Raw genomic sequence first — 15,750 nt, forward strand, 5'->3', positions numbered from 1 at the left:
TATGATACAACAGTCTAGTCGAAACTCTGGTCAAATTCAATACCTACAGACATGTGCCTATGAAGTGTACTATCTTAAGTGACATGTCTAGAATTATTATGGTTTATCCAAAGTTATATTTTAAAATTATCATTGAACAATTTGTTGAATTTTTAAACAATTGAACTGAATTAGCGTCTTTAATTATGGCATACCACCGGTTTACTGAAAGTATCATTGCAATATAGTTTATATTACTTACAGAAAAAGCAAAATTCACATATTTAGTGCAAACAAGATACATTAAATTCTTATTAAAAATTACACAAGTAAACAAAAGCCTTAATACTAAAAAGTGTAAAAGTAATGTAGATTGAATTGAATTTCACGAATCTATTTCAAATCAAAGAATCCGGAATATTTCTTCATTAAAACCAAGTGACTAAGTCTCGTTATGTTTTTACACAAGCAATTGCAGAGTTTTTATCCTATGTAACGCTACGAAACTAAAGATTAATAAGGTCCAATTATTTAGTTCCAAGAGGTGAACTAATTATCTAATTAACTTGATTCTTGTTGATTTCAATTTAATTTTTCAGTAATTTATCTAACAATTTCATTTATTACTCTGTTATCAATTACTCTCTACTTCTTTTAGTTGAATAGTCATTATTACGAGATACACTTATTTGTATGAAACGAAGTAAATAGATTATGAGTTTGATAGTGTCTCAGAAATATTATGAATAAAATTATTTACTACCGCGATCCGTTCGTTGACCTTGAAAACGTTCAACCTTTTATCTAGTGGTTTTATTATAACTCAGTTTGCACGGAAGCAGAGCCGATTGCGGTACAAAATCACCACAACCATTTTCTTTAATTTCTCTAAGCAATATTGACAAGAAATGGCACAGCCGGTGACACGTTAATATTTTTACAGTTAGGCGCGGCCATAATGCTGTTTACATTAAGAATAACTAACTAAATAGTTAACATACATTTTGATGAGAATCATGATAAAATTTATGCGCTTTAACTACTTAAGGACGCGTAGAGAATATAACATGAACATTAAAACATTTCTAGAGTAACTTTGAATGAAGTAGCTGTAAAAGACACTGTACTTAGAAACCCTTTTTAGAAAGAACTGTTTTTCTTGTAGCAAGAATTAATGAAATAGAAATAAACTTAACTCCCAAATAAAACCTTAGCTATATTGCATTACAACAATAAGTCTTCGGGTGACGCCGACGGCTTTATGCAAGCGTCGTTGTCGTGAACTATTAAGAATGCGATGGTATAATATCGATAATTTCACTTTCTCTGATATGTCGAAGGTGAAAAAAATCGATTTATCAATCGTTAAAGAGCAAATCATCGTCGTGGGGACACGATACATAAATTTTAATATGACATGTTCATGACACAGAGGTTGGACAATTTATTGAATGTAACCGGCGCATGGAGAAATGGAACCGGAAGATTGAGAAATCGACTTTCTTAGCTGTGACCGGATATATATCGTCTGTAATTTACAATTGATTCTATACTTACAACATGAAGTGGAGTACTCGAGTATCTACGAGTCACCGATGAAAAAATAAAATCATTTCACGAAAATATGCATTTATGTTTTTATTTGAATGCACTCTTAAGTATAAAGCAGAACACGTTCTAAAATACCACAAGTTATAAATATACCAGTTCTATAAATATAATAATGAACTCAATATTAAAGGAGTACGGCGACTTATACTATAGGAATCGAGTCGTGCCGTGACTAACAATATCCACTCGTGTGTAAAGCAGTTTTTACTTCCTGTACGGTTTTAGCTTCGTCTTGTATAACATGCAAATTTTATGAAGACGATGATGATAATGATCTGGAATTGCGAAAGTTTAAAATATCAAACGTTTGCACTGAGTTAGATGAGATAGTAAATCTAGATGAATCTAAAAAATTGCACAAGCTGTGATACATTATATGTATTATAATTTTACATAACATCTAAATTTAAATATTAAAAGAACAGCATTACTATGGACTCATTAACGATTTGAAATATTTATGTACCTGTACCTACAATACAAATATCAAATATGTAGGAAGATGATGTAGTAAGATTCAGTTCAATAATAAATGATGAGAAATACCAAGTCATTTAAATGTATCAAGAACTTAATGAAGAGTTTACGAACCGATATCTTAAATTATAGTTGACTTATAGATATTTGCAATAGATCGAAATAATAACTATCATAATATATATGTATAAATAAACAATCAACACAAAATTAATATAGTCGAGTACAAAGGTAAATCGTGCAATGTGCACGATTTACCTATGGCATTTTGAAGAAAAGATGACAATATCACACTTCTTACGTAGCTATCTAAATTTAAACATGTAAACAATAACACGTATGAAACATTACTTAGAAACTAAAGAGGAAGTCCTCTTTAAAATCTTATCTTAGCTAAGTAAGCTAAACCAAAGGTAGGTTCTTTTTACTCGCTGTTTCTATAGAAGCAATAAAGCCACCACAAGAATCAGAAAGCCGTAAAAGTTTTGATAGACAATTTATTATCTAATCCGAAATAAAAGTTATTGCAGATATAATAAATTTTATTTGAATTTTTCCTAACCGCAGTTGAGAAATCAATGCGGTTATTTATGATCGCTACTTTAGTGGCAAAGGTAATTTTTATGTAAGTAATGTCTTGTAAATTTTGATTTGTTTTCATATTAGATCATCTTAGTTATCGTTCTTATCACTAACTTCGAGTGGATCCCAAGTACCTAAAATTTATATGATTGGAACTATGTATAGCATAGAATAATTAATCATATGCTATACGTTACAAGTTTCCACCTCTAAGAAATTCCAAGTGGAAATTACTATAAAAAATAGATTTTTAATGAATGGACTATGTGATCAAATATTACTTTACAATACATTCATTTGTATTAATTAATAGACAACGAAATATATTTTCTATTAAAGTATATCGTTTAAAATGATAAAATTAACAGTCATGATAGCGTGACAAAAAAGGGTTGGTCTTTATAGGTTTAAGGGTGTGTAAACGCGAAAAAACATGCCGAGGGTGGAAACACGATGTAAAAATATAGGTTAATGCCTTGTCATTCATTCCTCTTTCATAAATGTTAATTACTTTCATCGTGGAATGAAGTCTGGTTTACAGCCAAAATTTTTAATGAAATTTTAAAAACCGAATAAAAATTTAAGGTTATTGAATTACACAAAATTTATTCCAAACAAAGACTTTATATTCTAGGTAAGGTAATAAAAATGGAATAAATACAAAAAGTTATTAAAAGTACTGACATGATACTTACCGGTATTTTTGGATTTGATATACTTACAGTGAAAATAGTACTAGATAATGTTAACCATAAATTTTCGCCAATATCATGAGTTTCACAAACTTATTTAGTTAGAGTCTAAACATCATCACGTCTTGTAAATAAAATATCTTCGAGAACATCCATTTAACTTTTACAATTTTAAAGATCTAGTAAGCTAATAATGTAGCTGAGCTTTGACAGGATGTACGCCATCTTACAGAAGCATTAATATCGATAAAGTTAATTGAGCTTGCAAAACTTGTACTGTTACCACTTTCCAACTGACGAGTTTTATAATGTGGCAACTTAAGATAATTAATGGTTAGAAATACTCTCATTTATTTGATACAAAATTTCTTTAACATTACTACCTTAACCGTGCCGTAAACGTATATACGAGATTCAGCCGGTATCGTCATTCCAATTACAATCAACTCAACAAACAAAAAGCTATGCAGTAAGCCGTATGAAGGTTAAGGATCAATATAAACAATCACTTCTCCAATATGCGTAGGTAAAAATTGGAACCGTGAACATACTTACGGCTCTGGATTTTTTTTTAAATAAACACTAATACCTCTAGTTATCGTAACTTACTACTTTAGTAACTTGTCTTTTATATACCTTGAAACTTTAGTAAGCCGATTTTCTAACATTGAGTTTCACTGCTTAGCAATACCATTTAAACAATAAAAACATTGAGTTGCTCTATAAATAAATGATTCCATGGCTAAATAAAAAACTGGGCGCGACAGCCTTGTAACGAATGAAACCTAGACTTTACCAACCGATATCACATTAGAAACCGCTAGGGTACCACACCTCGGTGGATATTGGTTACAGCAAGTTCAAGTAACAGGCTGAGATAATCTGGGAGATACGAGATTGTGGATAAAATAAACGTTCTAGTTTAGATTTAACATCGACGAGACACTTTCTGTTCGGACCGTTACAAAAAGCGCAAGTAATACGATATGTCACCTACCTGTTTGATTTATTTATATCCAGATCGCGTGTATGTCATATTTTAAATAAAAACACTCAATGTGTTTTTATTTAAAATATAGAAATGACAAGCTTGGAAATACAGGTAAGTGAAAAGAACAATCAGGGTCCTACAAATATTTTCAAAAGCTTAGATTTAACCGCATTATTTCGAATTTGTTATCGATAAGAAATCAGAATTTTGAGTATTTTAACCATGCAGCTAAAAGCTAACATTAGCTCATTTACGCTAAAGTTTGCGTATTTGAAATCTCTTGCAGATTAGCTCGGTTCTAAAGGATAATCGCCGGGAATTGCACAGACCGCAATCCTAAAATGACTACTCTTCCATTACTGTCACGGCAAAAAAAAAGGCGCGCCAACTATTCGTCGCTAATAAACTGGGTCACTGCTACAACAAAAATTTTACTTGCAATGAATAATTTTATTAAGTTTTCCTAAACCGAAGGTTGCCTGGAAGAAATCGCTACTTAGCGATAAGGCCGCCTTTTGTATGCTGATCTCTTCCTAATTTGTTTTTTATTTCACTTGTTTTTGTCTTTGTGGTGTGCAAATAAAGTATATTTATCTTATCTTAATAATGATACTGTAAATAACGAACCATGGAAGAACAAAAGTAACTTTACATATTAAATGTCATAAAGGAGGATGTTGTTGCAATGCTGTAAAATGAGTACGTACAACATTGTGCGTAAAGGAAAACATTCATAAAATGCTAATAAGTATACGTGCTTGAGTTTATTATCACCAAATGATAAAAATTTTAAAATGCAATTAACTTAATAAAGTAATATATTTAAACTCAGAAATGACAACATTTATGAAAGAGTTTCACTTATTTAATATTACAAGTTACAACAGAAATCAGTAAAAGTAATCTACAGAAATGCTCGAGTCATCTTGTCAGTATGAGTTAATTCATCTGTTACGGCGAAGACAGAAGCGATATCGTCCAGTAGCGCATCGATTGCGATAAAATCTACTGATAGAGATAATGCATCGACATTTTGCGCAACACTCCCATAACCTATTGTCGGACATGCACCGGTTCATTAGTTATTTATAATCCATTACATCATTGTAACTATTCTGATATCGTGATTAAACTGAATAAACAAGTGTGCAACGCTGAAAGGAAATTTGCATTTTAAAGTTGAACCGATAACCATATAGGGCGAAAGCCGGCGTCGCCAGACCTTCGTAATTTTGTAAGAGAAGAAAGTTTGACAGCCCATGATTCTATCCATAGGTCACGTTGGCTTTTGGAGATAACCGGTTACAATGGTCCAGACAATCGTCCATATACTAAAATATGGAATAACATTAGACACAGCTTAAAAGGTATTCAGCATAGAGCTGCTATAAACTATTATATGCCATATACTTAGCTAATCCAAATCATCATTATTAGCTTATTTTTAATTTTTACAGCTCAAACCTCTCTCCTTTTTAAGACGGGGAAAATTCGAGCTCAGGTCCAAAGATTGTTAGCTTAATCTTTAGTATTGCTCAATACCTGATAAAATCTCACGGTAACAAAAACGCCTAGCCAGACATAACACTGATTAAGAGGCCACATAAAAAGTACTCATACCATAGCGCTTAAATGCTCACTTAGTCCAAGATAAAACATTGCTTGATATGGCCATCAGCGATGTGCTGTGATTATATGCCTTTGAATATTGTTAATAAGACAATTGCGTGACTTCCTTCTATCAATTGTATTATTATCCAGTTATTTATAGTTATTTTAACCTCGTGACTCTACAATACCTATTATTGCAGTCGTGTTTTTTACTCTTCAAACGCCGCCTTTGAAAAATATTTATGCGTTGATGTAATCTGTAGGAGGAATAAGATATCTGAGACCTACGAGCTTTCAAACTGAAGGTCAATGCTGAATGTGGTTGCCTAAAACAGATTTTGCGATATAAGGTACGATGACATAATAAATTTGCAGTGTCAGGCAAATGTTTAATACCTTCGTGTTAAATTGTTACTTCAATAGATTTTACACAATTTTAAAATAAAATAACCTTCATTAAGATGACCTATCATCGTAATTTACACTAGGTAAGATCACAATCAAGTAAAAATGCCTTTAAATGTGTCGGTGCTAAAAATGCAAAAAATAAAACAGCATTCTCAAATGTATAAGTTTTGTGAATCCATAATTTAACCCCAGTATTCCTATTTATACTAATTAATATGGTACATGTCTCATCTATGGTACAAACGAACCATTTGAAGTTTCGAATCCGAAAAGTAGATCTATTTTTGCTCTAATAGGTAGGAAGAGAACTAGGTAACCAAGGAATTTGTTTATCTTAATGATAATAACAAAAACCGAAGAAAGACCAAATGTGAGCAAACTGGAGATAAAAAAGATCTAGCAGAATAGATTTTAGAATTTAGATTAAGTTTATTCAAATTATTATATTGTGTAACACATCTACTTAAAGTAGGTACTATAAACATTATGTAGATAATGACGTCACTCAGTTTGTCGGGTCGAGACGTGAAACTAGCGTGACGAGGACATGCGGGAAATCAGATTTCACCTATTTCTGATAAAAACACGGAAAACACGAGCGAGTAAGGAAGACTGACGCGGAATTGATGGGCGATTTCAACTAGAGATCCCAATCTTCATAAACATGTAACAAAGCATGAAAACTCTCGTAATGTCTATATAATCAAATACGTAACTAATTTAAGATATTATTAGCATTTCCCTACTTCACGATAGCATTTAACGATTAAACGCAGCAGGCGGCGCAGGACCACCGTTCTGTAAGGTGATCCCTACAAAAATGACTATTAACTGATATAATGCTAATACTGATAATAACGATAACAATCTAAACTAATCAAATATAAGGTGGCGAATGATGTAAACATAGTGTAAGCTATTGACGCAAATTTTGTAAGTACCCCTTAAAAACGTCCCTGTAGCACACCCCATTTCTCATTTCACCGACAACCGGATTGTTCTTTGTGCACTTTTAAAGCGAAACACAGTTCAATCAATATATATTTTAATAATTTACAAGTACTGTAGTACCAAAATCCTATGGAGATAAAAACATATTATGTGAGGGTGCTCAGTTATATAACAATCTGCCAAACTCCATTAAGGAGTTAAACAACATAAAAGCATTCAAGAAATCGATTAAATCCTACACCTTCACAAACTTGGACAAAATATTGAAAAAACAATGTAATTAAAATTTTGTTCCAATAATGCATGCTGTCTGCAAAAATGACGATATGTTAACTCTAAGTTAAGTGAACAGTACGTTCTTTTTTGGAGAAATAAATATCTTTAAACCGAAATGTATGTGCGATTGATTTTGACCGGGCAAGGTGCTTAGCAGTTGTGGTGGAAGTGATACAAGCTATTTCTTATTACGATGTTTCACATCGCGGCTATGATGTAGATCTAAAATAAATAATTAAATACCGAAAAAACCGAAACAAGGGGACCGGGAAGTTGCGAGGCCCCGCTAATTTTACATTAGATTCCTTTTATCTACTTAATAGTTTTGAAAGTAGAAATCGTCCACTGTCTAATGATTGTAGAAGAAAGCTTTTTGTTATTCTAGATTCACTATTAGTCTACTCTTTACTTTATAAGTTACTCATAATCTAGTTCTGTCGTCGTAATTACTACAAATAGACACATTTTATCAAATATTTTCTGTGCAGGCAATTCAATAACCATAAGAATTATTTAGTACTACCTATAAAACCACTGGCAAATGGCAACACATTACTGTTTACCTTTTTAATCCGCATAATTATTAATGTCCATGCAACTAATTATAACTACATTGAACTATAACACACCCAATTCAGACAGGAATCATTGATCGCTATTTTCTTATTTTCGCGGTTTTTCTTTCCTTTAATCTTGTTTGTACTTAACAATTTAAAAAATCAATCAGGAAGCTTTGTTGCAAAATTTGTAATCTACCTCTTTGTTAGTGTAGTGTACACGTCAAACGGATAAGCCGTTTTGGAGCGAAATATCAAAACATCACTTTCTAATTACAATTTTCATCAAAAACATTTCAATTGTTCTAAATAACAGAGTAATTAGCGACTTCATTCGGTTACTTCCTATTCCATAATAATTACCTGTGAAAAATTATGGAACACCGTTCAGAGTCAAAGGTTAGCGTGAATCCAATTTTCAGATTCAATGACTAAAGGTTAAAAAAGTTATAATATTTTTTTAGTTCTGGTGTTTTTTTCATCGCTCCGTATATTAATTCGTAGGTTTTTATTATTATTCAACATCAGACTCTCTGTTTTTGCTCCTGTATTCTATTAGTTATAGATGTCATGTCATATCATGTAGCGAGTTAATTTTGGAAACTAATTGGAAGGCAATTAGCGAGACATGTGACCCGAGACCATCCCTCAAGCGAATCCAATTACCTCATATAGTTCGAATGCCATACTGGCGGTATACATTTTAATAGGAGTATATAATTAATGCTTGTTTGTAAATTGAATAGCCTAAATATGGGAGGTAAATCAGTTTATTTACGAGTAGGTATTATATGGCTATCCACACTAATAATATACATGCGAAAGTAAGTCTGTCTGTCCGCTAAACGGCTGAACCGATCAAAATGAATTTGAAGATAAATGGGAAGGTCCCAGAGCAGAATATAGGCTACTTTTTATCCTTAATATAAAAAAAAGGGGGTTGAAATAGGGGTTGAAAGTTTTTATGTAAAGTCAAGTAAAATATAATAGAAAAGATCAAATAAAATATGATAGAAAAGAATAGAATATAGTAGAATAGAAAACCCGAACCCCGAACCCCGTTAAAAGGATGAATTTTAAAATTTCTTAAATCACATTAATTTTTTTCATGAAATTTTTCACAATCTTAATATATAAATGTCAAAGGTCATTCATCACGAAATCTCGAAGCTGCTTGATGTTCAAAGCTGAAAATTGGCAGGGAGGTAGTTTATAGTTAGTAGGTAGGTAGGGCTTAATTAAAGAGGTCTAAGGGCGGACGAAGTCGCGGGCGTCCGCTAGTATAAAATAAAACTAGCGCTACGAAAAATAGGACCTGAATATCAATGAAACGTGGCTAAACGGGAAATAATATTTGTTGAGTTTTGGGTTGCGTGCGCTTTATAATCGAATGAAGATGACGGAATTGTTTCCCTTTTAACAGTAATAAAAATCCGCGAATTGTAATATACGCACAAGAATCACACTTACGGCCAGTTTCTTCATCGCAAGTAACACTCAAAGTAACGTCATAAATCAAAAGTGACGGTCTTATTCACTGAACAATAATGTCTTCTTTACTACTTACTACTTTTACTGTTACTTTAGCTTTACATGAAGAAACTGCCTGTTAGTCAGGGATCCCTGGCTAACTCCATAAGTATATGGATCGTAAATATGAAGTTTACGCAATGGTATGTTTAACTATTAGGGTTGCCTTTTGTAAGGGGTACCCACGCGGACGAAGCCGCCGGCGTTCGCTAGTACACAAATACATCGCGACATCTATTATAACAAGGATGTAGTTACCGTCAACCTCAAACGGACGTCAATGCACTGACGACACAGTGTTCTGCGGTTAGAAAACAGAAGAAACGGGGAAGTGTGGCATATCGGACGATTCTATACACTACACACTAATAGATGTCATTACAGTTATTATACATCGCAAATGTAACATGAAATTGTCTCACGGATGATGTAAGACGTTAGTAAGTACATAGAGCTGTAAGCAATAAGTGCGTACGAATGAAGCGGATGAAGTAAAGAATTGAATACGTATTTACGTAGGTACTTTCTATCTTTATTTTACTTTATCTTTTCACCCACCAGGTGACTGACTGACGACATCAAGCGAGTCGCAGGGATTCGCTGGATGCAAGTGGCTCAGTATCGTGATGTTTGGTAGTCCCTACAAAAGGTCTATGTCCTGCAGTGGACGTCCATCGAGTGACATGATGATGATGATCTTTTCATAGCTCAAACTAGCGGACGCCCGTGACGTCACCCACAATTAAATTGATGCTATCCACATACGATTCTTTATACAACGCGACTTTTGCTTCAAGTCGAGCCATCATGCACATCACGACTAACACACGATGAGTTTCATCATACGTCATGTCGACAGCGCTGCAGGCATGTGGGTATATCATTAGAAAATAAAATAGATGTAAGTTATATTTATAAAATTGATATGTGCAATCGCGGGCTTCTTTTGTAGATCTTTTAAGGTTTTGGCTGGTGGGAGGCCGTGGCTAGTTTACCCTTCCGGTAAAGACGTACCGCCAAGCGATTTAGTATTTGTACGAAGTCGTGTAGAAAGCGAAAGGGGTGTGGATTTTTATCCTAATCCTAACAAGTTAGCCTGCTTCCATCTTAGATCGCATCATCACTTACCATCAGGTGAGATTGTAGTCAAGGGCTAACTTGAAAAGAATAACAAACAAATACTTAAATATCTTTAAAAGAAGAATATTGCATGATATAAGATATTGTTCATCAATATTTAAAATAAATAATTTTTGCAAAGAATTCTACTTGACACTAAATTTCACTGCCTTGTTAGAAAGAAAATATAGTACACTTTCCTATGCAGTCGGGCAATATGTAGATACTAGAGAAAGTGACAAATTACCTATATGAAACCTGTACTCTTTTACATTCATGTGTATGTCCTGTGATTTAAGCCCACACGCAATGACGTGCATTACATACAGAAAAACACTATTTACCATACAAATTGGTTTAACACCTGTCTATACGATGGGCAGAGGACAACATGTCAAGTCTCTATTGAATTTGTCTTCTATGACGATGTATGTATCCTCCTAATCCTACTATAAACGCGAAAGTTTGTATGGATGTTTGGATGTATGTTTGGATGTTTGTTACTCTTTAACGCCGCTGCTACTGAAGCGATTTGGCTAAAATTTGGAATGGAAATGAATTTTACTCTGGATTAACACATAGGCTACTTTTTATCCCGAAAAAATCCATGGTTTCCCGAGATTATATTATAGCATGGATTAACACATAGGCTACTTTATATCCCAGAAAAATCCATGGTTCCCGAGAGATTTGTGAAAAACTAAATTCCAAATGGACGAAGTCGCGGGCGTCCTCTAGAATAATATAAATAGATATGCGATGGTTTTTGATTTGTGATCAGCAGGCAAATTCATTTACCTACAAAAGTACATATACACGAGCTAACTACCTATTGTTAACAATTCTCAAGTTACATGGTTTCTTATTCACTATTTGTTTATTACTAACTGTGGTGTGATTACGCTATTTCATACTCGTCGATGTAGTATTCGCCCATAACAAGTTTGAACTTTAATTCTATGGGATGTCAAAAATAAAACTTCACTATAGCTTGGCAAATTTGTTCGAAACACTCCCGATGGTCCGCGCGGGCCGGGAGGGGGGTAGCGATGCACCGCGCGCACGACTTCGCACCCGCTCAGCCCTTTCCCCCCGTCGCCCGCATATCATGGGTGTGTCATCAACGAACTTACCAAGCTATAACAAAGAAGTTGCCATGGAAATGAGCGATGTCACATCGCTGTAACTTTACAGAATGCAGGGGCTGATCAAAATTACTAACCACTGTCTAAAGGAAACCATCGTTTATACGCCATTGATATTATGCATCTAAATTAGAAATGCATATTAAAGCTATGTATGTATGTGTATGAGTGTGAAACTTCTCAATTTAAACGGGTTATATGAACTAGGTTCAAATTTTAGATGCAAGTGCATAATTAATAATGATTCTTTGGCTGCATAGCAACGTTGGCAATCATCAATGTGCCCTTAGCATCGATATAGCCCTGCATTGCTAACCGAAGGTTGCTATCCGTTAGTTGCCTTGTTTAGATCTGTTCTTAGTACAAAAGTAGATACGTGCATCCGTTAGGATTAAGGAAAACAAGATTATAATTACAGATTTCAATCAAATATAAAAAAAAAACTAGGTAATAACCAGTGGCGTGCACTCCATACATGCATTAAAGTACTGCATACTCTAAGAGTTGTCTTCTTAGAGCTTATTAAATAAAGATTTTTCCAGTTTGGAAATACGCTTAATTTTATTACTAGTGCATAACCTGATAGACAATCTTATGCACGCCATTGGTAATAATAATTAACAACCCATATTCGGCTCACTGTTGAGCACGAGTCTCGTCTCGGAATGAGAGGGTTTAGGCGAATAGTCCACATACTGGCTCAATGCTGATCTTCACACACGTAGGAATTTAGAAATTTCTCAGGTAGGTACTTAATGCACGATGTTTGCCCTTCACCGTTTGAGTACGTGATATATAATTTCTCAAAATTCTTGTAAATAAAATTTCTTAAAAATAGTATTATATTTGTATTTTAACCCCTTTAAAAAAGAAGTTTGTGTATTCGACCCGTATATACTCATATGTTTACAAATTGTGTGCATAAATTTTTGGGAAAGGTTTTTGATTCATCTTGTTATCAATAAATTTTATATAATTTATTAAACTAAAGAGCTAACTTATCCCAATACGTGTATTTGTATTTCTTACAAGTTAGCCCTTGATTACAATCTCATCTAATGGTAAGTGATGGTGCAATCTAAGATGGAAGCGGACTAACTAGTTAGGAGGAGGATGATAATCCACACCCCTTTCGGTTTCTACACGACTTCGTACCGGAACGCTAAATCGCTTGGCGGTACGTCTTTGTCGGTAGGGTGGTAACTAGCCACGGCGAAAGCCTCCCACCAGCCAAACATGTATCTATTACAAATCATGCCCAAGTGGAATAGTGACAAGAAAAAGTTGCATTTCTGCATTTCTTCGTTGACCAATCAGGCTGATTCATTGCGCAAAAAATAAGCAAGCCCTTGTCACTAGTCGACGCAAATAATAATATAAAGCAGTGAAATGTTTCGAAAATAAACCATATGAATATAGTAATAAAAAGGTTCTGCAGTAAATATATAATGCTTTTTAGATATATATTTCATAACCATTGCGTAAACTACATATTTACGATCCATATACGGAGTGTGATACTTGTAATATATGACAGTCATCTAATAAAACATAATGTTCAACTTAACATGGTAGAAAAAGTACACTCAATCGACCACATGATGATGTAAGTTATTTTGCAAGACTTTCACGTTATAAGTACTTATGTTGGTTAATTGATATCTTTATCGTTTGTAAAATAAAAAAAAACCTTGCATCTGACAATCAATAATATTTAAGCTGGAAGACTAAAGTTCTTTTCATCATAACAAAAATAAATATATTTTCGGATTGACAATATTTATCGTGCACAGCTACACACAGAAGACTCTGTCTAAAATAAGCTTTGTATACAAATAAAAAAGAATCAAAATCGATGTCTTCTTTTATTAATAATTAATAAACTAGCGGACGCCCGCATCTTCGTCCGCGTGAAACTCGATGTAAACTTTCAACTACCCCCACCCTACCCTACCCCTACCCTACCCTACTCCTACCCTACCCCTACGCGACCCACTCCTCTACCCTACCCTACCATACCCTACCCTACCCCTACCCCTACCCCTACCCTACCCCTACCCCTACCCTACCCCTACCGCGTTTTCTAATTATTAATAATATGAACTTTATACAATAACAATAAACCTCAAATTGACTACGTTTTAGTTAGAAAACATTTGTATGGGACAAAGAAAAGGGCTATTTTTATGATTTTTCCGGCAATTATTCGAATTTTTCTCACCGTTAAAACCATCCTAGAACTTCAACGAACAATTTTAAAAAAGAATTGGCCAAATTGGTCCAAGCGTTGTTGAGTTATCCGGAGGATGTGGGTTCGAATCGGTCTGGGGCATGCACCTCCAACTTTTCAGTTGTGTGAATTTTAAGAAATTTAATATCACGGAAAATCATCGTCAGGAATTTTCTTAATGCTTTACGTGTGTGAAGTCTGTCAATCCGCATTGGGCCAGCGTGGACTGTTGGCCTAGCTCATATCAGTAAGCCGAATATCGGTTGATAATGATAATTACAGTTATACAGGGAGGGGAAAATTTGTCACAGTGATAGATGCTTAGTTATCTTATTACATACCTAGTATTTTTTTTAATTCTTTACAAGTTAGCCCTTGACTACAATCTCACCTGATTGTAAATGATGATGCGATCCAAGCTGGAAGTGGGCTAACTTGTTGGGAGGAGGATGAAAATCAACACCCTAATCGGTTTCTACACGAAATCGCACCGGAACGCTAAATCGCTTGGCGGTACGTTTTTGCCCGTAGGGTGGATGGACCACCAGCCAGACCCGGACCAATTAAGAAAACCTCAGTCAACCCAGCCGAGAATCAAACCCAGGACTTCTACGCCACGGAGGCTGTCAAAGTAAACATAGTACCTATATTTAAAATAATTCCAACGGAAACTGATACACATCTACTCGTAATATACTTATTCAGTGATCTACATTAAACACTCACCATTTTCACAACTTTCCATTTTGGGCGCCATAATACCTTTTTCATGCTTTAAATGATATCCATTTTTAACAGTTTTCACGAGCACATTATCCTTTTTTTTATAGAAAACAAAATTGTTTATATTTATTATGCTTATTGAAGCCACATTTTATCATAATTTAGTGTTTTAGAGTTTGTCACAATATACCTACCTAGGAGAGTCAAGTCATACCGTACCGGAGCGTAGCTACCGCCTAATTAGCCGTATCAATGATACGGGGCCCCTAGACTACAGGCCCCTTACGTGTAAAAGCGAAAATTAGTAAAATATAATCCACAATCTCACTTAATTCCAAAGTTACAGTACTACATAGGTTACATGTCAGTCACTGTTATATTTATTTTTAGCACACATTTTTGTTTTTATTACAGTTCGTTTCATGTAGGATAGTGCGGGTGACAGTACGTTTCACTCTTGAAAGTTCACGAGAATAGTACGTATTTACGTCATACAGGTCATAGTACCCATGCTATCTGAAAAACCCGTTAGGAGAAATCTTTACCCTTCATTAATGGGCTTCCCAACTAATTTTGATACATGCACGCTACGCAACTGATTATAATCATATTTTTTACAACAAATTCAAAAAGAGTTTACACAGCTTTATTGCGTATTAAAAAAAAACAAAGAGAAGCACCCTTTAAACAATATAACCACGAACACTTAACAATGAATTAACTATTCCGCAACTGGTTAATGCGAATAAGAAGTTAAGGTCACAAAACGGCCGTTGTTTCACAAGACCAAAGTGTACTGACGGATTAACATGAACTCTGAATATTGCCAAATGGGTAGATAGGTTTAGCCACAGTCACGCGATCTGCA

General features: G+C 34.2%; 1 protein-coding gene across 3 annotated transcripts in view; it reads right to left on the reverse strand.

Moving 5' to 3' along the window:
* Positions 1–15,750, reverse strand: part of LOC112047276 (shootin-1) — a 118,045-nt gene that overhangs the window by 96,986 nt on the left and 5,309 nt on the right. The window contains exon 1 of one of the 3 annotated variants that reach the window (XM_052883374.1): positions 14,886–15,673. The exons of the other annotated variants lie outside the window; for them this stretch is intronic. Within the exon in view, the coding sequence (XP_052739334.1) occupies positions 14,886–14,930 (45 nt within the window). The 5' untranslated portion in view covers positions 14,931–15,673. Of the gene's footprint in view, positions 1–14,885; positions 15,674–15,750 lie in introns of those variants that run through there. 3 annotated transcript variants of the gene reach the window in all.

Source organism: Bicyclus anynana, chromosome 9 (assembly GCF_947172395.1).
Source record: "Bicyclus anynana chromosome 9, ilBicAnyn1.1, whole genome shotgun sequence".
Lineage (NCBI taxonomy): Eukaryota > Metazoa > Arthropoda > Insecta > Lepidoptera > Nymphalidae > Bicyclus > Bicyclus anynana.